Source organism: Bos taurus, chromosome 15 (genome assembly GCF_002263795.3).
Source record: "Bos taurus isolate L1 Dominette 01449 registration number 42190680 breed Hereford chromosome 15, ARS-UCD2.0, whole genome shotgun sequence".
Lineage (NCBI taxonomy): Eukaryota > Metazoa > Chordata > Mammalia > Artiodactyla > Bovidae > Bos > Bos taurus.
In genome coordinates this window covers 51,985,021-52,008,809 of record NC_037342.1, presented here as the reverse complement: position 1 = coordinate 52,008,809, position 23,789 = coordinate 51,985,021, and the positions used below count along the sequence as shown (strand labels likewise).

Below are 23,789 nucleotides of genomic sequence, written 5' to 3'. Positions count from 1 at the left end.
GGATGGATCATCTGTTTCCTTCTCTCTCTTTCTCTCTCTCGCTCTCTCTTTTTCACACACACACACACACACACACACACACACGCTACTGTGAGTTTTGGAGGTGGCAGACCATTGCTGTGTTGTTTATCACTGTTCACGTAAATAGTTAACAAATATTTATTGAGTATTTTTAAAGTGTTTTGTAAATGGTAGGAGTTAGGCAAATGTTAGTAGTTATTTACAGTCATAATAAACTTGTAAACAAAAGAATTGACATCCCCCTAGGGAAAAAGAAAATTAAAATGGTGATTTAATTCAATCATTTATTTATTCAACAAATAACGCCTACAGTGTGTTGACACTGTGCTAAGCCCTGATGGATCCGTGATAGGCCAAAAATGTGCAGACCTTGTCTCATGAAGCTTAAAGCTTAGTCAGACATTAATCATGTAAATATGAAATTACAGCTGTCACAAATGCTGCAAAGGAATGATATAGAGAATCTCAAGTGTCTCTGAGAGATTTCCTCTGGCCAGGGAAAAATTCCCAAAGGAAGTGAAGGAGTTAACTTAGGTGAAAAGACAAGAAGAGCTTTCCTGGCAGAGGAAACTTTTGTTTATAGAGGCCCCATGGCGGGAGGAACAACAAAGCAAGTGTGAAGCAGCGGCAGCTGAGTTGGTGTGGTTGGGAGGGGATTGCACATCAATTCTGATTGCTGAGAAACATTGGGAACCACTCTGAGTGCCTACCAGCTGTGTGTGTCAGCATCTTCTTGGGCACTGATCTAGCCACGGAGGCAGTGAGGACGCAAAACTGCAGTCCCTCAGGGCTCCCCAGCAGGGGCAGCTGTCTGGCTCAGTCTCCCAGCCACCATTGTTATGGCCCAAGTGCTGCTTCTCCAAAGGCCCGGCTCAGTCATGGCCATAACACAAATCCTACCAGTGAGGAACAGAGAAATGTAAGAATATTGAAATTAGTCAAACTGATATGTTATGGGTTTACCGTATTCAGTTTAGCAGTTTGCCTCACAGTTCTGCTGTCTCAGAAAATCTTACTTTTGAACTTAAACTTGTCTACATCCTGGTTCCTTCCCTCTCCTCCTTTTGGAAAAGGGTCCCAGGCCCAAAGTCCTACTAAGGCATGTAAAGTGGTTCTCTTCTTGTGCCTCTGTCAGTGGGTCTGCCTGAGAGGTTTTCATATCATTAGCAGGAATCCTCAGTTCAGTTCAGTTCATTTCAGTCGCTCGACTTTTTGCAACCCCATGAATCGCAGTACGCCAGGCCTCCCTGTCCATCACCAATTCCCGGAGTTCACTCAGACTCACGTCCATCGAGTCAGTGATGCCATCCAGCCATCTCATCCTCTGTTGTCCCCTTCTCCTCCTGCCCCCAATCCCTCCCAGCATCAGAGTCTTTTCCAATGAGTCAACTGTTCGCATGAGGTGGCCAAAGGACTGGAGTTTCAGCTTTAGCATCATTCCTTCCAAAGAAATCCCAGGGCTGATCTCCTTCAGAATGGACTGTTTGGATCTCCTTGCAGTCCAAGGGACTCTCAAGAGTCTTCTCCAACACCACAGTTCAAAAGCATCAATTCTTTTGCGTTCAGCTTTCTTCACAGTCAACTCTCACATCCATACATGACTACTGGAAAAACCATAGCCTTGACTAGACGGACCTTTGTTGGCAAAGTAATGTCTCTGATTTGGAATATGCCATCTAGGTTGGTCATAACTTTCCTTCCAAGGAGTAAGCATCTTTTAATTTCATGGCTGCAGTCACCATCTGCAGTGATTTTGGAGCCCAGAAAAATAAAGTCTGACACTGTTTCCACTGCTTCCCCATCTATTTCCCATGAAGTGATGGGACCAGATGCCATGATCTTTGTTTTCTGAATGTTGAGCTTTAAGCCAACTTTTTCACTCTCCACTTAGACTTTCATCAAGAGGCTTTTTAGTTCCTCTTCACTTTCTGCCATAAGGGTGGTGTCATCTGCATATCTGAGGTTATTGATATTTCTCCCGGCAATCTTGATTCCAGTTTGTGCTTCTTCCAGCCCAGCGTTTCTCATGATGTACTCTGCATGTAAGTTAAATAAGCAGGGTGACAATATACATCCTTGATGTACTCCTTTTCCTATTTGGAACCAGTCTGTTGTTCCATGTCCAGTTCTAACTGTTGCTTCCTGACCTGCATACAAATTTCTCAAGAGGCAGGTCAGTTGGTCTGGTATTCCCATCTCTTTCAGAATTTTCCACAGTTTATTGTGATCCACATAGTCAAAGGCTTTGGCATAGTCAATAAAGCAGAAGTAGATGTTTTTCTGGAACTCTCTTGCTTTTTCCATGATCCAGCGGATGTTGGCAATTTGATCTCTGGTTCCTCTGCCTTTTCTAAAACTAGCTTGAACATCTGGAAGTTCACGGTTCACATATTGCTGAAGCCTGGCTTGGAGAATTTTGAGCATTACTTTACTAGCATGTGAGATGAGTGCAATTGTGCGGTAGTTTGAACATTCTTTGGCATTGCCTTTCTTTGGGATCGGAATGAAAACTGACCTTTTCCAGTCCTGTGGCCATTGCTAACTTTTCCAAATTTGCTGGCATATTGAGTGCAGCACTTTCACAGTGTCATCTTTCAGGATTTGGAATAGCTCAACTGGAATTCCGTCACCTCCACTAGCTTTGTTCATAGTGATGCAGGAATCCTGGCAGTAAGGAATTCAGAGTCTGAGGAAACAAGCTTTGATTCCCAGTGGTGAGTCTCAGAAGACAGGGTTTGGATCCCAGCTGTGCCATTCGTTAGCTTTCTGTGGCCTTGGGAAAGTAGGCTAAGATTCTAGCCCGAGATTCTTCATCTGCAGAGTGGGATGGTGATTGACCTACCTCACACCATTGCTGTGAGTATTCAGTGAGAAAATTAAATGAGAAAAACCAGCGAGTGCTATGCCTAATATTTACTAGGTGCTCAGTGCTTAGTAAGGGTTGTTTTTGAGTGTTGTTAATTATACCAGGTTTTTTCCCCTGAACTAGCAAAATAAGATAATGGATAGAATTCTCTGGATATTCAGTTTTTACCCTCTACAGTTTTATTAAGCTCCTAGTGTGATCATTCAGAAAGACCCGAACTAATGAACACAAGGTAAATGAATTAAGGTGGAGCAAAAAAACACCCAACCTATCACCTTAGTTTTATTACTTTTTTTAAGAACCCACATTTAGTCAGAGTTTCATTTAATGTTTCTAGCATATTACTTTAACAGTATAATTTTGTATATTTTTAACATGTATTCTTTGTATGTGTATATTAAAATACATAAAATAGTAATGTTTTAATAACATTAACTATTACTAATAGTGGCTGGTGTTTATTAAATGCCTTTTTTTAAAATAGGCATTACATGAGACTTAAATTACTAAATCCTTAACAACTGTGAAAGTAGTATAGCCCCATTTCACAGATGATAAAACAGAAATTTGGATTGCTTGAGTAATTTACTAAAGTTGCCCCCCTTAGAAGTATCCTAGCACTTCATTTTATAGATGAGGATGCTGTGAGGCCTGAAGGAGAATGGAGCTTGCCTGGGTCACAGTTTCCTCCCAGTGCTTTTCCAGGTTTCAGTTCAGTTCAGTTCAGTCGCTCAGTCGTGTCCAGCTCTTTGCGACTTCATGAATTGCAGCACGCCAGGCGTCCCTGTCCATCACCAACTCCTGGAATTCACTCACAGTCACGTCCATCGAGTCAGGGATGCCATCCAGCCATCTCATCCTCTGTTGTCCCCTTCTCCTCCTGCCCCCAATCCCTCCCAGCATCAGAGTCTTTTCCAGTGAGTCAACACTTCACATGAGGTGGCCAAAGTACTGGAGTTTCAGCTTTAGCATCGTTCCTTCCAAAGAACACCCAGGACTGATCTCCTTTAGAATGGACTGGTTGGATCTCCTTACAGTCCAAGGGACTCTCAAGAGTCTTCTCCAACACCACAGTTCAAAAGCATCAATTCTTCAGTGCTCAGCTTTCTTCACAGTCCAACTCTCACATCCATACATGACTACTGGAAAAACCATAGCCTTGACTAGACTGACCTTTGTTGGCAAAGTAGTATCTCTGCTTTTGAATATGCTATCTCAGTTCAGTTCAGTTCAGTCGCTCAGTCGTGTCCGACTCTTTGCAACCCCATGAATTGCAGCATGCCAGGCCTCCCTATCCATCACCAACTCCCGGAGTTCACCCAGACTCAAGTCCATCGAGTCAGTGATGCCATCCAGCCATCTCATCCTCTGTTGTCCCCTTCTCCTCCTGCCCCCAATCCCTCCCAGCATCAGAGTCTTTTCCAATGAGTCAACTCTTCGCATGAGGTGGCCAAAGGACTGGAGTTTCAGCTTTAGCATCATTCCTTCCAAAGAAATCCCAGGGCTGATCTCCTTCAGAATGGACTGGTTGGATCTCCTTGCAGTCCAAGGGACTCTCAAGAGTCTTCTCCAACACCACAGTTCAAAAGCATCAATTCTTCGGCACTCAGCCTTTTTCACAGTCCAACTCTCACATCCGTACATGACCACTGGAAAAACCATAGCCTTGACTAGACGGACCTTTGTTGGCAAAGTAATGTCTCTGCTTTTGAATATGCTATCTAGGTTGGTCATAACTTTCCTTCCAAGGAGTAAGCATCTTTTAATTTCATGGCTGCAGTCACCATCTGCAGTGATTTTGGAGCCCAGAAAAATAAAGTCTGACACTGTTTCCACTGCTTCCCCATCTATTTCCCATGAAGTGATGGGACCAGATGCCATGATCTTTGTTTTCTGAATGTTGAGCTTTAAGCCAACTTTTTCACTCTCCACTTAGACTTTCATCAAGAGGCTTTTTAGTTCCTCTTCACTTTCTGCCATAAGGGTGGTGTCATCTGCATATCGGAGGTTATTGATATTTCTCCCGGCAATCTTGATTCCAGCTTGTGCTTCTTCCAGCCCAGCATTTCTCATGATGTACTGTGCATATAAGTTAAATAAGCAGGGTGACAATATACAGCCTTGACGTACTCCTTTTCCTATATCTAGGTTGGTCATAACTTTTCTTCCAAGGAGTAAGCTTCCAGGCTTAGGGAGATGTTTTGTAGCTCAAGGGAGAACCATTTCAATCTGCCTTACTAGGACTGTACAAGGTTCCTGAAGATGAATGTCAAATCTAGATCCCTAATCTCTCCTGCTCTCAACTCTGCTCTTCATTGACAGCGCCCCTCCCCTCTTCCCCGCCCTGCATTCCTGCCAGCCAAGCCCGACTCCCCTCCATCCCAGGAACCCCCATTCCAGTCAGAGTTGGCTTCTCTGGTCCTAAACATGCAGCTTACTTCTTCCTACCTGTTAGCTTTTGTAGTGCTTCCAACTCCACCCATGTTCTTTTATTTAGATCCAATTCATATTTTATTGCCCCCTTCAAGCCCTTTCTCTTCCAGAAAGCTCACCTTCCCTAGTAGTAATAGCTGCTGTTTATTAGATACCCATTCTGTGTATGTGCACGAGGCAGAGTACCAGATACTGTATATGTATTATCTTCAGTTCTTGCTGCAGTTTTGCAAAACAGATTGTGCTGTGACCATTTTCCACATGGGCTTCCTTGGTGGCTCAGACGGTAAAGAATCTGCCTGCAGTGCAGGAGACCCAGGTTCAATCCCTGGGCTCGGAATGATCCCCTGAAGAAGGGAATGGCAAACCACTCCAGTATCCTTGCCTGAAGAATCCCATGGAGAGAGGAGCTTGACGGGCTACAGTCCATGGGGTCACAAAGAGTCGGACACAACTGTGCGTTTAATACCCTGCAGCTGATAAGGACTAGAGCTGTGATTTAAACCAAGTTCCACATGAATGCAAAATGTATGCTTTTCTCATTGCAGTTAACTTATCAAAATTCCCAAAGCCTCAAAGTCTGAGCCAGATGGTATCATGTTGAGTCTTCACCTCCTTGTCTTTTTCCACAGTTGCTTCATGCCTGTGTCTCCTCACCCAGGCCATGCTGTCCCAGCCAGGTGGACAGCATCTCTTCCTGCCTCCACCATGGCTACTCACACAAGGCTGATTGGGCACTCAGAAAGCACACAGTACAGATGGAGTCTGACCAGTTGATTGACTGATTGAATGAAACCTTGTTTATTCTCCAGAGTTTCCCCAGCAGGGTCCAGCAGCTGGGCAGACTGACTGGTCTCCATGATCCTCCATTCATGTGGATGGGAGGCCCAGGAAGGCTGCATAAGAATTCCTCTCTGAGGCTGAGCTCAGGCTTCCATCTCAATGCCCTTTTGTTTGTGGGGATAGCGCCCAGGCCTCCTGGGAAATCTGTGTATTTGACCAGCCTTTGCAGATAGTGAGCAGGACCAAATGTAAAGCACACATAGTTGGAGGAGCCCCATGGAATCCCCACGGGTCAGAGTCCAGCAGGCAGAACAGTATCCTTCCCAGGGCCACTGGGACTCAGGTACAGCCCCTGATGGGTCAGGCAGAACCCAGGGCACTGTTGTCTTCAGCCTCACTTCCGCTCCAGTGTTCTTGTCTCCTGTTCAGGCTCTCTGATGGGCACCATCCAGTCCGCAGTTGGGCTCCTCTAGGTGTGAGGGATACTCTATCTCCTGAGTAATAAGCTTACTCTGAGTAAACATTTACTCATTCACTTATTCTTTTTCCTTTTGAGATATAATTCACACATCATAAAATTCATCTTTTTAAAGGATACAGTGCAGTGGCTTTTTAATATAGACATGAGATTATGCAACCATCTCTGTGTCTTAATTCCAGAACATTTTCATCACTACCTCCCCCCTCCCCCACCAAAACCCAGTCCCATCAGCATTCGCTCCCCATTCCCCGCTCTCCCGGCCTCTGGCAACTACTAACTGACTTTCTTTTCCCCTGGATTTCCCTGTACGGGTATTTCATATAAATGGACTCATACAATATTTGTCCTCTGATGACTGGCTTCTTTCACTTATTATGTTTTCGAGGTTCACCTCTGTTGTAGCATGTACAGTACTTTGTTCCTTTTTGTGACTGAACAGTATTCCATGTATAGATATATTACATTTTATTTACACATTCATCAGTTGATGAACATTTGTGTTTTCATTTTTCAGCCGTTATGAATAACACTGCTATGAACATGTGTGTACAAATTTTTGTGTGAATGTATGTTTTTATATATCTTGGCCAGATACCTAGGAGTAGAACTGCTCCATGTGGTAACTCTGTGTTTAACATTTTGAGAAATGGTCAGACTGTTTTCCAAAGTAGCTATACCATTTTAACATTCTCACCAGCAATATAAAATGTGAGGCTTCTGATTTCTCCACACCTTTGCCAGCACCTCTTACTGTCTTTTTATTAGAGCCGTTGTGTGAAGTGATACCTCTTGGTGGTTTTGGTTTGTATTTCCTTGATGGCTAATGATGTTGAACATCTTTTCATGAGTTTTTTTTTTGGTCATTTGTACATTTTATTTGGTATTTATTTATTCTTAAGGCCCATTATAAGCAGTATGCCCCATTCAGCATTGAATCGTGATGTATCGTGATGACCTTTGCCTTTCAAAGAACATTGGTAAGAGAATTGTAATTAGTACATACAAAAAGTTAAGTCTCTATAGACAAGAGGGGCATTCAGTCTGGGCCTGGAGATGTTAGTATTTGGATATAAGGAGCTGGGTAGAAAGACATTCTGGGCAGTTGGAGTAATGTAAGCATAAGCACTCTGTATGGAGGATGAAATGGCAACCCTCTCCAGTGTTCTTGCCTGAAAAATTCCATGGACAGAGGAGCCTGGCAGGCTATCTGGGGTTGCAAAGTGTTGGACATGACTGAGTAACTGAGCACACACAGCACTTTGTTATTAGAAAAATGCTTTATGTTGTGATGAATTCCAAGGTAATATTATGAAAGCACCTGGCATAGCGCTTGACACCTGGTGGGCTGCTGTTACGTAGTTAGCTCTCTCTACAGCTTGCCTCTTTGGTCCTTGTTCTGTCCTCTAAGACTACACAGCTCCCTTTCCCTGTTCCAGACTTTTGAATGTTAATAGCTCCAAGCCAAATAAACCTTGGTTCTCCAAACTGTGGTTTCAATTCTTCTCTCATCCTAATGATTTTGTAATGAAATGGCCACAAAGTTTTTGGTGCCCTATTTGAATTCTGGTGTGGCGTGACTATCATTGTGTAGAGCAGGGCAGTGATCCACTTTTTAGAGATTTTATGAGGCTGTTAACATGGCCTGAGTTTGCATTAGCTTTCTCGGCAGATGCATTATACTCTGAGAGTCTGTTAAGCTTGTCTGCAGAGAACTAGGACTTCCTATACTTCTAAGACCTATTGATTAGGTTTGTTTGCCAAGGTTGTTTTAACCTAAAGTCAAGACCACTTTACAGTGTTATATTGCCATGCAGCTGTGAAAGTAGTGGTGGTACTATGGAGACTACCATGAAGGGATCTGGCCTTTCTCATCTTCAGTCTAAGAGAAGGGGTCCCTTCCAAGGGAGAAGGTTCTAGACAGCAGAACTAATCAGAGTATCTCCATTCATCATTTAACTTCCTTTCTATGTAAGGCTTTTCCTTTTTTATTTTTTTTTATCATTTTCTGTCAGCTGATTGTTGTTCAGTCGCTCAGTCATGTCCAACTCTTTGTGACCTCATGGACTGCAGCATGCCAGGCTTCCTTGTCCTTCACCATCTCCTGGAGCTTGCTCAAACTCATGTCCATCGAGTCGGTGATGCCATTCAACCATCTCATCCTCTGTCATCCCCTCCTGCCTTCAGTCTTTCCCAGCGTCAGGGTCTTTTCACCAGGGTCAGCTGATTCGGCCCCACAGATATTTGTGCTGATCCCAGGCTAAATGTGTGGAAAAAGAGAAGAAGTTGGGATATATACCCTGGAAGGCAGTGTGGTTCCATAGAGAGAGGGTGGGTTCCAGCCCAGGCTGCCACTTACTGACTATTTGATCTTAAGCAAGTCAGTTATCCTCTCTCTTTATGACTCCTTCTCTAATCACAGGACCAGATAAGATTATAAATGTCAAGTGCCTGGTGCGTAGTAGGCTGCTCTAGAAACACAGACTCTTTTGAACACCACAGTTTAAGAGTTTTGAAAGACCGGAAGAGCTAAGCATGATGTGTGGTCACTGACCCTCTACAAACAGCTTTCAGAGCACCTGTGATCCTTAAAACACTTATTTGTGTTCCATTTCCCCACCACCAGTTCAGACCAGGAGCTCCTTGTGGCAAGATCCATGTCTGATTCATCTGTACCCTCAATGCTCAACACAGAGCCTGACTTGGAGAAGAGCCTACTTTGTTACTGGGACAAACCTGAATTAATGAAGGCCAAATTTTGTTCCTATCTAGAGGGCCAGATACTGTGGTTGGCTTTGCACAGTCCATTTTTTTACTGAAAATCTCATAGGGTTCTGGAGCTTAGCAGTAGTAGCTCAAGTGCCAACCCAATTTTAGAAATTTGGGCTACTTCTGTGTCTCACTGCCATAGGATAACAGGCTTCCTGGCAACACCCAGCTGCCCTCTGTGGCAGCCTACAGGCCTGCTGTGGTGCCAGTAGGTGGCACTCATGGCCCTTTCCCACAGTTCAGCTGCCTAGACAGTCCTTGCCTTCTTGTCACCACGGCAGCTGCTGAGTGGGACTTAACTTAGAGCCCTGAATAGAGGTACCCAGATAGGGGTGCCCTGGACCACTCCCTCCCCTTTCTGGCCTTGTATTGTTGGATTTGTGTTTTATTGAGCCCCCACCGTGGCACACACTGCTTGGGGAAGCAGAGCTGTCTCCCATAGAAGATCCCAGGAGTGCATTAAGGGAATCTGTGCTTCTGCGCATCCTTTCTGGCATGGCTCATGCCTCTGCCTCCAAGAAGTCATGCCTGTGGCCCTTGCTCTGCACTACACTCACAAGGTGCTTGCTTGTAATTTAGCTGTTTGCCAATAACTATGCAGTGAATACCTTGAAGATAAGAACACTGTAGAATTCATCAGAGTCCTCGGTATCCTGCTTACAGTCCTGTAATAACCAGTCTCGTGAAAAGTTTGTGCAGTGAATAGGTGAATAATAGGAAGTGGTTCCTCAATAAATTGTTATCCCAAGTGAAGAAGTCTACAGACAAACTAGCCTTATTCTGCAAAAATGTGTGTATCATGAATATATATCAAAGAAAGTTTGAGGGACTGTTCTAGATGAAAGAAAACTGAAGGCACAGGCAGTGTGTGATTCCAGTTTTGATCCTGGCTTATATCTGAGTCTGGGGTGAAGGGTGGATTGCTCTAAAGCATATTGTTTGGATAATTGAGAAAATTTGTACGGGTTGTATATTAGATAAAAATATTTTGTCAGTGTTAAAATGTACCAAATTTAATCATTACTGGTTAGTGCTTTGTAAGAGAATGTCCTCATACTAGGAAATACGTGCTGAAATATTTGGGAATAAAGGGGTATGATGTCTGAAATGAATTCTCACGTGGTCTAGGAAAAAACAGAAAAGGAGTGAGGCAAAATGTAATGAGAATCTGAGTGAAGGATATACCTGAGTTTTGTGTGTGTGTGTGCATGCTATTTTTTAAGTGCTGTGTGAGTTTGAAATAATTTCAAAATAAAAAGTTAAAAAAAAATAATCTATGCACTTTAATATGTGCCAAGTTCCTGCTAGAAACTATAAGAAAGATAGGACAAAGTATGGTCCCCCCCAGCTTTGGCTTTTATTTTTTTAATCCAGCAGTATTCAGTGAAGTTCTGATACAGCTCCTCCGCTGTGTGCCTTTGAACACATAGAACAGTGGTAATGATGATAGCTAACACTAGAAGTGCACGTACATTTTTGGTTACCTCGGTTACCAGACTGATAAGGTAGGACGGCCGAGGTTCAGAGGTTAGCATGACCTGCCCACAGTCACACAGTCTGGAAGAGACAGGTGTGGGCTTATGTCCATATCGGGCTGTTCCAAGGCTGGTGCTTTCTGAGCCTCTGTATGTGTATCTATAAAAAGAAAGGATTGGGTAGACTGATCTCAGCACATCCTTCTTTACATTCAGAAACTGAAAAACTTTATGCGATTGGAAGTTAACTGGTTATGAAGCATGCAGGTACGTTACGCAGTGCACCTTCCTTGTTGTCAGTGCTGCGTGCCAGTGCTCCCGTCTCACTGCCCACCCACTGCCCTCTGGAGTAGTCCAGGTATGGCAGTGCTGGGATGGGCCGCCTCACCAGGAATGAGAGCATCTGGAGAGATTCCTAGGGGCAAGGCCCTGAGGTGCCCTTGAAAGAGAGTGTTCAGTTGAAGGACTGATAGCAAAAGATGCCAGAGAGGCCCCGTGTCTGTGGAGTTGTAGCCCTGGGACCTGCCTGGAATTACCTAACCTCGACCGGGTTCTGAGAGCAGCCTTTCCTCCCTCGCCCCACCCTTCCCGGCCCACGGCTACCGGGTAGATAAGGCACAGATGGAGGATTCTAGCCCCAGGCACCTTGCCTCTGCTCAGACAGCAGGGCCTGGTGCTGTTATTACTGTAAACAGGACCTTCTGTGAGGCTCCAGCCAGGGCCCTGTAGCCCAGATAGCAATCATGATTGCGTCTGCATGGCTCACTGCTTCCAGGCCTCTGGTGCAGGTGGGATAGGGCTCACCACCCTTCAAGCCCCTCCCCAGCTGCAGCTGAGGGCAGGTCATGTGAAGGGTCCGGAAACCAGATGGAACAATGCACGATTGAAGTTCAGTGGCTGCTTTGTATTGATTGGTCATAAGGAAGGAAGAAAAACCAAGTGGTACCTCCCTCCCCTGAGTAGAAGAGCTGATCAAGCCAGAATGACTCAAAATGCCCTGTATCCCTGTCTGGGACTCCCTCACTCCCGCCAATAGACAGCAAACCTGAGGAGTTCTCTCTTCTTTGGAAGTCACGCTGGTGCCCCTGACTGCTAGGAGTTCACTTCTCAACTTCTTTGATGCTGTGCGTATTTTAAATCTAAGATTTTAGTTCTGGCAGGGACTTGAGAAATCATTTAATTCAGTTCCCTTTATTTTACCACAGAGAAAAGTGAGGCCCAAAGAGACAGATTTGTCTAGGTCACACAGCTAGTTGTTGAGAGAGCCATGACTAAAACCCATGGCCTCCAGCCTGTGTCTAAGTATCCTCAGCCCTGAGAGTGAGAAGCCACACCTATACCTTCCACATGTATCAGGAACCTGAGTTCTTGGGAACTGACAGGCATATGAGTATAGGGGAGAGATCTGTGTAGACACTTTGTAGAATGCCACAGGCATTTTGTCCAGCCCCTGAGCCACTGTGCCAGCACCAGGAGTCAAGAAACAAGGCATTTCTAGGGGGTCATGCTGACTACTGGGAATGTGGGACAGGGAAACTGACAGCTGTAGATACGGGCTAGCATAAGCCAACAAGGCTTTCTGGGAAGAAGAAGGGGCAAGTCTTTCTTTTTCTTTTTTAAAGTGATTTCTTTTTTCAAATGATTTTTTTATTGGAATGTAGTTGGTTTACAATGTGTTAGTTTCTGCTGTATAGCGAAGTGAGTCAGATGTACATATACATATTTTTTCAGATTGCTTTCCCTACAGGCCACTATAAAGTATTGAATAGTGTTCCCCGTGCTATGCGATAGGCTCTTATTAGTTATCTATTTTGTATATAGTGTGTGTTTGTCAATCTCAAGCTCCCAATTTAGTCCTCCCCTACTGCCTTTCCCCCGTGGTAACCATAGTTTGTTTTCTACATCTGTGACTTGATTTCTATTTTTTTTTTTTTTTTTAATCTATTTTCGGTTGTGCTGGGTCCTTATTGATGCGAGGCTGGTTTCTTTAGTCGCAGTGAGCAGGGGCTGCTCTTTGTTGGGGTGCCTTGTCGTAGCAGTGGCTAGTCCTGCTGCGAGGCACAGGCTCTAGGTGTGCGGGTTTCAGTCGTTGCCACCCTGCAGCGTGGGAGTCCATGGTTCCAGCTCTCGGGCTCTAGAGTGCAGGCTTGGTAGTTGTAGTGTACAGACTTAGTAGTCACGAAGCAGGTGGGATCTTCCCGGACCAGGGATCAAACCCTTGTCTCCTGCATTGGCAGGTGGATTTTTTACCACTGAGCCCCCAGGGAAGCCCCTGATTTCTGCTTTGTAAAAAGGTTAATTTATATCTTTTTTTTTTTTTTTTAGATCCCACATGTAAGTGATATTACATATTTATCTTTCTGTGTCTGACTTGCTTCACTCAGTATAACAGTCTCTAGGTCCAAAGTTTTTCTTTTCCTAAGAAAGTTGTTTTTTTTTTTTTTTTTTAAGGAGTAATAATATGTTCATTGTTATAAAAAATACAGCAACAAAACTTCTAACAATAGAGAAGCATTCACAGTAGGAAGTGAAAGTTTGACTCCCTTCCGCACCTGAGGTAACCGCTGCTGCCTGTTTGGTCCAGAGCCTCTGGACTCTCCTGAAGATAGATGGGATAGCTGCTGCTTTTTTATCCCCTCATGATTTGTTACTCTCCTGTGGAAATCATCAGCTTTGGGGCTGCTGTTGATGTTCAGTCGCCTAGTCATGTCTGACTCTTTGTGACCCCATGGACTGCAGCACGACAAGCCTCCCCGTCCCTCACCATCTCCCAGAGTTTGCCCAAGTTCATGTTCATTGCATCAGTGATGCCATCCAGCCATCTCATCCTCTGATGCCCTCTTCTCCTTCTGCCCTTAATCATTCCCATCATCAGGGACTTTTCCAATGAGTCAGCAGTTCACATCAGATGACCAAAATACTGGAGCTTCAGCTTCAGCATCAGTTCTTCCAGTGAATATTCAGTGTTGATTTCCCTTAAGATTGACTGGTTTGATATCTTTGCTGTCCAAGGGACTCTCAAGAGTCTTCTCCAGCACCACAGTTTGAAGGCATCAATTCTTTGGTGTTCTGCGTTCTTTATGGTTCAGCTCTCACCATTGTACATGACCACTGGGAAGACCATAGCCTTGACTCTACGGACCTTTATTGGCAGAATGTTTCTGCTTTTCAACACACTGTCTAGGTTTGTCCTGCCAAGAAGCAGGAAACCTTTATTCTACCATTGCCCTTGCCTGGGAATTTGAGACCATCCTAGAAATCCACAGAAAATTTGGAGAACTTATATTCTGAGTTCTGTGTGCGCCTTGGATATATCATCCTAGTTTACTGTTACTTCCATAAAATGGGGTAGATACTCATTAGAAAATGATGATAACAATAAAATAGGTTCTTCCATTTATATAATGCTTTATTGCATACCAAGTGCTTTTATATATTTTTGTCTCGTTTCTTCATGGTGCCCCTGCGTGACATACGGAGAAGGGCTGGTGGTGTCCTCTCCCTTTTTTAGCAGTTGTGGAACAGGCTCAGAGAGCATGAGCTGTTACTCAGATGAGACCAAACGAGATTCAGAGAAGCTAAGTCACTCGTTCGTCCACGGCTGCCCACCATGAATTCCAGCTCATGTACAGCTTCCAGGCAGTAGCGCGGGGCAGGAAGATAAATGCCACAGCCTGCGTGTGAACCGAGGGGTCTCTCATTTATTTTCATGCCCTGCGCTGCTGCCTGGGAGTTGTACACGAGCTTGAATTCAGCTCTGGACTGCTAGTGTGTGGTTTCCTCTCCATCATCTCCCCTGGGTCACCCCCAATTAGTGTCACCCACCACTGCCCTGCCAAGCAGGAGACCTAGTTCATTAGGGAAGGCCTTCCACAAGTCTGGAGTGCGTCCAGAAAGGCCTGCGGTGCCCACCCCCACTCCTCAGCCCCCGGCCACAGGCTGCTCTGTCCTGAGTGGCAACCTGCATTAAGCATTCCACTCATCATCTCAGGGATGATGGAATCCTAACCTTTTCGGAGACACCGTGCTCTGTCACAAGCATTGCTCTTTTTAAAAGAGATTAATTCACTTGCCGCACTTTGTCCGTTGGTGAAAATCACAGGGGAGAGCAAGGGTGGCTTTCTCAGGCCTCAGAGGCCCTTTCAGCTGCTCTCAGCAGGCATCCACCCGCCCAGCTGTCCCAGGACTTTGAAATGACTGCCCGCTGGGCATTCACTTGCAAAGCAACAAAATGAAATGGAGGAGACCTGGGTTTGTGAAATCCTAACTTTTGGGGCTGCCCTGCACCCTGGGGGAAGTAGGGGAGGGGCCCACTCAGCTCTGAAAAGGGGAAAAGTTGTTTGGAGTTGGGGTCACTTGTGGTTTTGTTTGTTCTGGTCCTTCCTTGATTCACCAGGTGCCCCCACTCCTTGTGGAGTTCTGCCTTGTGGTATCTGTTTTAATCCTTACAGCCACCTTGCACAGTAGGGATCAATAGCCCCGGTGTCACAGCTAATAAGTGACAGAACCAGAATCTGAACTCCAGCCTTTGGACTCCAGGACCGTTACAGTAAAATTTACATCCTAGGAATGATCCCTCGGGTTTACAGAACCCTTTCCCTCAGATTGCAGTACTTGTGTGTGTGAGTGTGTGTGTGTGCACTCAGTTGTGTCTGGACCTGTGCAGCCCTGTGGACTGTAGCCCACCAGGCTGCTCTCTCCATGGAGTGGGCCTGTAAAGAGACTGAGGCTTAGAGGATAATATACCTTTCCTGGGGTGTCAGGAGGTGGCAGAACTAGAACTTGAATCCAGATCTTCTGCCCTGTGCTCTTTCTACTCTGTTCATTGAAAGGATAGCAAGTTTGGAGAAGCCTTCTCTCCTGGCATTTCCTCCTCTTAAAAGAAAACCCTGCAGTATACAGAAAAAGGAAACCTCAGCATGCTAATATGCATACAACAAGTAGCTCCAAATTGTTGCTAATCAGAGACATGCAGATTAAAAGGATAACATGAAATCCCTTTATACTTATTGCACTTACAGTGATTAGGAAGTTGGCTGCTGCCAAGTGTCCACGATACACAGGAACACCCCTGTCCTGCTGGTGAGAGGGTAGATGGAGCAGCTGTCCTGAGGAGGACTCTGGTGCTATTTAGTCAGATTAAGTGGTGTAAACCCCATAACCCAGGGATCACACTCTGAGTACATGCCCTGAGAAAAGACTCACACAGGTCCAAAAGGGCATATGCAACAGGATGTTAAACTTTGAGTGTTGCTTTTGATGACCAAGAGATGGATGTTACCTGGGTTGGTATGCCTGGGAGAGCAGAGAGGGAATATCTCTGATGGATGTGCTGTGGAGAATTAAGTTACAACTTAAAATGGAATTGTTATATACTTAGCAATGTGAACATATTTTAAAATGCAGTTATTTGTGGGAAAAAGTAATAAATACACACATGCACATTAAAAAAAGAAAAGCCTACTTGGCTTAGGTCTTGGGAAAAAAAGGATTTCTGTCTTGTCTTCTCAGTAGCCAGCGTCAGCCAGGCACAGAGTAAGTGTGTGCCTGTTTGTTGAATAAATGAACAAAAGAGTGCCTGGCGCTGGCCTGGCCAAACTACCCAGGTCATCCTATGTGACCCTGTCTTAGAATTCCTGGGTACTTGCCAATTTGCCACTACCAACTTGAGGCCAGATCGCTTTGTTCCATCACAGAGATGAAAACAGGTTAGGGTGGCAGGCAAAAACCACTCTGTAATGAGTACCTGCTATATGCCAGGTACTGGGCTGGGATCCCTGCAAGTCAGAGATTATTGTCCCTACTTGATAGGTGAGGAAATTGAGACTCAGAATTTATTTGTTCAGCATTATCTAGCTGGACTAGAATTTGAATCCAGGTCTGACTTACTCCAGAGCCTTCTATTCATCTTTTTATTACACTACACTCAGCCCTTAAGGGGCAGGAAGAGGAAGTATCTCAATCTTTTTTCTTCAGCACAAGGTAATGGCACCCCACTCCAGTACTCTTACCTGGAGAACCCCATGGACAGAGGAGCCTGGTAGGCTGCAGTCCATGAGGTCGCTAAGAGTTGGGCACGACTGAGCGACTTCACTTTGACTTTTCACTCATTGGAGAAGGAAATGGCAACCCACTCCAGTGTTCTTGCCTGAGAATCCCAGGGACGGGGGAGCCTGGTGGGCTGCCATCTATGGGGTCGCATAGAGTCGGACACGACTGAAGTGACTTAACACCAGCAGCAGCCTCCAGAAGAGTGCTGCTTCCAGAATTATCAGGGCCCAGGCAGGGAAATGCGGGTCACTGACCCAATTAAGGCATAAAGGGTTCTGGCTTCATTGAGTTTCTTCTGTCCAAACTCCTGTGTTAGCTCATCTCCCTTGGTCTATGTTATAGCAGCTTCCAAAGTGGTCTCCTTGTCCCCATTTTCTACTCTGTCTTCTTTTAGACTCAGCTTGCTTAAGCTATTAGGTTAATTCTGTAATTTCTTTTACCCCAAACTTCAGTGACAACCACACTTGCCTGTGGTGAGCCTCTAAAGAATGGCAAATAGGTTTCCTTTTATTGATGGTGGCTAATTGGAGCCAGTGTTGCGGAGGCTCTTTCAAGGGCTCCATAGGAAAGAGCTGTTAAGAGAGATTTGCGAATTCTGACTCAGATGCAGGAGCCCAGGACCACATGCCAGGCGTTTGTCAACCCTTTAGATTGAGTTTTTAATGTCGGGTCCACTATTGATTTTCTGAGGACCTATGAACCTCTGGATGTTGTATGTAAAGAAAGTTTTGTGGGTTTTTTTTTTTGAGTGTATGTGTACCTATGCACTTTTCTGGAAAGGATCATCAGCTTTGGTCATATTCTCAGAGGAGTCCATGGCTGGAAAAGGTTTATGCCCACTGCCTTGTCCTCCTAGCTTGGCTTTTGAGACCCTCTGTTAGGCCCTGCATATCTTGGCAGCTGCCTGTTCCTGTGCTGTTAACTGTCACATGGATGGATCTGCCTGGTGGTCTCTTTGAGTATACCTTCTCATTGCTTCCCCTGCTTCTGAACAGTATCTTATGTCTTTTGCCGTGACTGGCATGCATTTCCTCCTCCTCCCCTAAATTGTTCCTGTTCTTCAAGACAGAGTTCATGTCTTTCCCTCAGAAACCTCTGATTTGCTTCAGCCCTTCCTGATTTTCTAGTCTTGTGGACAGGGCCAGAAACATGAAGCCTGCCAGCCAGAATCACAGTTAAAATCAGAACTCCAGTCTCTCAGTTCTCAGAACCTTGCGCTCTCCACGGCACCACTTGACCTGCTATACAAGGGAAGGTTTTGTCCAAAAAGAGATTTTTGTCTCAGAAAATTACCCCCAAGGTTCTTAGCCTCTTTAACATTTTTGACTGTGGACACTTGTTTCTGCATAAAAGATGCTTAACAGTAAGTGGTAAGGTAAGAGGCCAAGGATTTTGCCCAGAAGAAACCTTTCAAACTAGAGGTGAGAGAAGAGGGTTTCCCAGCCTCCTATCTCAACACTTTACCCTCACACTTCGGCCTCAGTTCTGTAAGACCTCTTTCAGGGCCTCTTATCCCCCATGCTGCCTTCTACTCTGATCGAGAGGGTTTACCTCTGCCTGAAACATTCCTCCCCTCCCTTGCCCTCTTTTGTCTGGCTAACAGTTCTCATCACTTCCTCTGAGAGGCCTGATGGGTCATTAAGACTTGGTTAGGTTCCCTGGTTGTACACTTGTAACCTGCAGCCCCCATCCAAGCACTCGTCAGATGTGTGGTGATGTGCTTGCTGGTCTGTCTCCCCTCAGGCTTTACCTGCCTGTCTCATTGCCTGCAAAGGCAGGGAACAAATGAGTTCGCAGGCTGAGTGAATAAATGAGTACATGTTGTGTCTGTTCATCCTTCCAAGCCTTCATCACCTGCTTACTTCAACAGCACAGACATTAGACTTGGCTTGGTCCAGAGGGGCAGCTACTACAGTTTATGGCGTAAGAATGGAGCTAGGACTCAACCCCAAGCATCTGGACTCCCTGCCAGTGCCCTTTTGTCTGGAACCCATTGATGAGTAGGCAGCCTCCCAGTTCCCCCAAACACCCATTCCCAGTACGCAGCTCCTGCCTTGTTGGTGAAACGCTCTTGACTGCTGGTCTCCTCCTTTCCTGGCCTCCTTCAACACTTCTGGTGGGAGACCACACACTACAGGCTTTGGTTTCCTATTATCCTGAGTCTTCCCTCCACAACTAAATTCCCGAGGGCAAACCCCCTGTCTTCTCACACCCCTATTCCAGAAATCAGCACAGGACCAAGTGCATATCACGCTGACTTGTTGGAGTCCATTTAGTCTTTTGTCTTCCATGTTACATGGAGCCAGGTTCAATGTAGAGGAGGGGTGGTGAGGTGAGAAGGGTTCAGGCTTCAGAGCCATGTTGACTTGGGTTCCAGTCACAGTATTGCCCCTTACCTAGCTTTGTGACCTTTATCGAGTCATTTCACCTCACTGAGCCTGTTACCTCATCCATGAAAAGAGGAGATTAATATCAGCTTCTTAAACATGTGTGAAGCGTGAACGAGAGAATGTGTGCAAAGTTCCCAGGCAGTTCCTGCTTGTGGGAGGTGCTCAGTAAGAGCTGGTTCTCTTTACTCCCCTTCTCTCTGTCTACCCCCACATTATAGGGTCTCCTGCTACCAGGACCTAAAATACTCCAGGCTTTTAGGGGTATGGTTAAAACCTCATGCTTGTTCATTTATCCAACAGCTGCTGAGCTCCTACCACATGCTAGGCACTGGCATGTAGAGTCAAGTAGGTTCACATGGACTTTCCTAGAAACCTAATCTAGCATTTCTAACACTCTTTCCATCTTTCCTTGGGTTCAAAGAGTTCCAATTCCAAACAGCCACCATACAGATAAACTTGAGAAATGGGATCCTTCTATAAACTGGTAGCTACATAGATGAGAAGTGTCTTTGGACATTTGGTGCTAAGCACGGAGGAATTCTAAGGACAGAGATCTGTGGACTGGATGAGTCAGGAGAGCCTTGTTGGGGGAGAGTCCCCCAAGCCAGGATTGTACTTTGTACTTCCCATGAAAGTAGATTAAAATAGGCAGAGAGTCAGAGAGAGAGCATTCTGGATGGAGGGAAGACACATTCTTTCCTCAGAAGGCTGGAAGGATAAGAGTGGAGGCTGACTCATTTAAGGGGAGAGAGAGAGGAAGAGGAAGCGTGGGGTCAGAGGATAGTGACCAGAGGAGCTGGGATGGGTATTTGGTTCTCAGAGGTCCATAACTATTTCCAAATCTATCTAGCCTCCCTGTTGATTTTTCATGTCTTCCACTCTTATGTCCATGATAAACCATATGCTGAAAATATTTCTGTCTCTCTCTAGACTATTGTCGGAAGGTGCAGATGTCAATGCAAGGCACAGACTTGGCTGGACAGCACTAATGGTGGCAGCCATCAACCGAAACGACAGGTGAGAGATCTCCTTCCACCCTCCCTTTGCCAGAATCTGCAGACCATGATCCTGAACCTTCTCCTACCCTTGGCCTGTCCCTCTGCTGTCTTCTCCAGAGGCAGGGAAATGGCCTCAGCCTAAAGGACTGTTCTTCACCTGGTGCAATGGAACTTTCAGGAGATGTGGAGTGGGAAGCTCTAGCTCTGGATCCCAGCTCCATCATTCACTGACATTGTGACCTTAGGCAAGTTGTTTGCTTTACCAAAGCAACAAAATGTTTGAGAAGCCTGTTGTTAGGGGTTAAGTATACATGTTTAAGTTATCATCATGATTCTGCCATCGTGTCTTTTCATGTTGAGCAGTCCGCAGTCACTGTCCCCAGCAAGGACTTCTTTGGGCTGTTCCTTTGGAAGTTCTGATAGAAATTAGGGAAGGTGGGGTGTTCTGCCCTCTCATTGCAGGCTCTGCTATTTTCCTGCCCACTCCCCTAGTGCCCCAGCATGCAGCTGTTGGGTTAAGGTTGAAATAGTCTACTTTGCACAGAGAGTGAGCTCTACTACTCACAGCCATCCACATGATATGTATTAATTTTGCCGCTGAGACAACTGAAGCCCAGAGAGGCAGAGTGATTTGTCTGAGGTCACACAGATAGCATTTAGAACCTCGTCTGGCTTCCTGCAGAGTTTATGTTTTACTGTAACTCAATGCTGCCTCCCTCTGCCAGATCCCAGGCTCAGGCTGGATGCTTTGAGTCTCTAGTTGTGATTGTGCAAAAGAACTGACTGAAAAAGCAGAAAAAGATGCTTTCAAAGAAGGCAGACTGGGCACTTCAGTAGCAGCCGCAGATATTGATCGTGGGAGGTGCCAATTTTCATTTTCCCTTCAAGCAGATCTTTAAGGCTTTTATCTGCCAGCACCGACCACCTTTGTGAGAGTCATAAAGGTGGTAGAAATCAACCAAACTGGGACTTTATCATGTCGAGGTGGCACTGCCTCAGACTGGCTGAGAGACTTAGCTGTAATGACCTAGTTCTCTCTTCTCTGCTCCTCTGTCATGAACTTGATCTCAGCACTCTGTCTCCTTATTTGCCTCTTTAGCTCCAAGCACATAGTCTTTAAAAGAAAAATTTGATGTAAATTGGCTCTACAAGTCAGAGCCTAGAGTCCAGTCCTGGCTCCGACCCTTGGTTGAATTTCAAAATTCTATTCCTTGTTTCTTCACCTGAAAGCAACTATTTCTGCAAACATTTGGTATATAACTCCTCTGAGCCAGGCTCTGTGTTAATCACTGCGGAATCAGAGGCCTTGGGAGCTCATAGTCTTATGTGGAAAAGACAGGCAGGTAGAGAAGCAGAGTATAGTGTAATCAATGATGTCAGAGCAGTGTGGACAGGATTTTATCAAAGCAGAGGGCGTGAGGGGACTGAATCTGACAGTGGAGCAGATAGATTCTCACTGTATTCTTGTGAGAGTCAGATGAGATAATGTATGTGCTACAGGTTACAAATGGTGAGAAGTTATTCTCTGCTGCTAGACCTGTCCACACACAATCACAGTGGTGTTTGTTCTACCACTGATAACCTGCTTCTCCTGCCTCCACCCCCAGTGGAGAAAGACTCCACCAGTCTTTCCCAGCTTGCAGGTGTCTCTATCTGCAAGAGATAACCAAGGATGGAGAAAGGGGAGTGGGTGTGAGCCCTTCTATGTGTGGTATTTTCAGCACTGATACAGGATAGGAAATAACACTAAAAGTAATGCCAATCATTGAGCAGACAGCTAGTAGATGTGCTTTGAGGACACTTCTCTCTCAATCTAATGAGTTGTTGGTTTAACTGATTGCTCTGTCTTTATCCAGGACCATTAGCAAATCAGTGATGCTCATTGAGCAAAGTGAGAGTGTTGGCTTGTATTTACTTGGTTCCTGGGACTAATTATTGGTGTTTTAAGCTTCTATTTTGTGCCCTCCTCTTCCTTCCAATACCCAGCGAGGACAGATTTTTACAGAAAACAGCATACTCTCAGGTTAGATTTATTTATTCATATCACAAAAATTGTTTGGTACCTTCTTTTTACCAGGCACTGTTCTTGATAGACAAATATCCCTGTCCTCAAAGAGCTTATTTCTATACAAGTGCTGGTCCTTGGGTAGAAAGAGGCAGAACAAACAATAAACAGTAAATACAGTGCACAAGCAAGCTATATATGTTAGGAGATAAGAAGTGCTAGTGGAAAAAAAGTAGAAGTAGAATCTGGTATGCCAGGAATATACTGCTCAGGGTGGATAGGCCACATTCCTAAGGTGCTGTGGGAGTCTTGAAGGATTATTGTGTCCATCCCAGCACAATCTGCCGGTGTTTTTCCATATTAGAAGTGTGCTGATCCTCATCTTATCAGTCACCAAACCTGTCTGGAATCATACTGACGAGGCCTGAAATGCCACTACCTTTGAACTGGGTTTGTATCAAGGAAGAGTAGAGGGGCAGCAACCTGGGATTCAAGGCAGAAAACAGAGAGCCTTTACCTCCTTTCCAGTGTTGGCAGCCCACAAGCTCAAGGGAGATATCCTGAGAAGAGCCCAGGCGTTTCACCCTCCACTGCCTTTAGTGCCTGGCTGCTTAATGTGTTAAGTCCTTGGGGATATGAACACGATAGTCTCTATCCTTAAGGAGATAACTTCTTGTGAACTTTTATATATACATACATACATACATATATATGTATATGTATGTATTATTTTATTTAATTTAGAATGGAGAAAGTGTTATTTAGTTTTGAATAGAAAATATAGTGCTATAGAACAAAGAAAATCATTTAGCCCCTCCGTTTATTTCCAAAAAGGGTTTGAGGTGACTTAAATTAAAATACAAACATAGATGTACACAGGAGAGTTAAAACTGGATCAAGATCAGAAATCATATTGGTAAAAGGAAAGATAATTCTATCAGGATTGAACTTGAGATTTTCTTTTCCAGAAATAGGTTTGTTGTTTTTGTAAAAATAATATAGAGAAGCAAGGAGCCATCAGGTGAATTTCCTCTGTCTAGAAACCAGTCACTATATATCTATATCTGCGTGTGTCTAATTTTACATAAATGGGACCCGGATGTACTCTGTGTAAGTCATGTAACTTGTGGAATAGAGTATAAATTTAGTTTGAAGTTTCCTGACCAGGCAAAAAAGGATACAGAGAATTTTGGTTCTTCTTGCCTGGAGAATCCCAGGGGCAGGAGAGCCTGGTGGTCTGATGTCTGTGGGGTCACACAGAGTCGGACATGACTGAAGTGACTTCACAGCAGGAGAAAGAAACTTGGTTCTGATGTACCTTTTTATTATCATGTTAGGCATCCAGCAACTTAAAAAAAAAACTATACTGTGTCAGGTGCTGATGTGCTGGGCTAGAGGGCCTTCAGATACTAAGTAAGCATCCCAGCCTTTGCCTTAAGAAGCTTACTTGGACTGCTAACATCAAGGACTTGAGCATTGTGATGGCCATTGTCTTCAGTAGCCGTCCTGCCAAAGATTTA

The 23,789-nt window shown here is 44.9% G+C and overlaps 1 protein-coding gene across 2 annotated transcripts in view; it reads left to right on the top strand.

Moving 5' to 3' along the window:
* Positions 1 to 23,789, top strand: part of CLPB (caseinolytic mitochondrial matrix peptidase chaperone subunit B) — a 142,252-nt gene that overhangs the window by 14,152 nt on the left and 104,311 nt on the right. For both annotated transcript variants that reach the window (NM_001015625.1, XM_005216185.5), the window contains 1 exon segment: positions 20,197 to 20,283. In NM_001015625.1, coding sequence (NP_001015625.1) covers positions 20,197 to 20,283 — 87 coding nt within the window.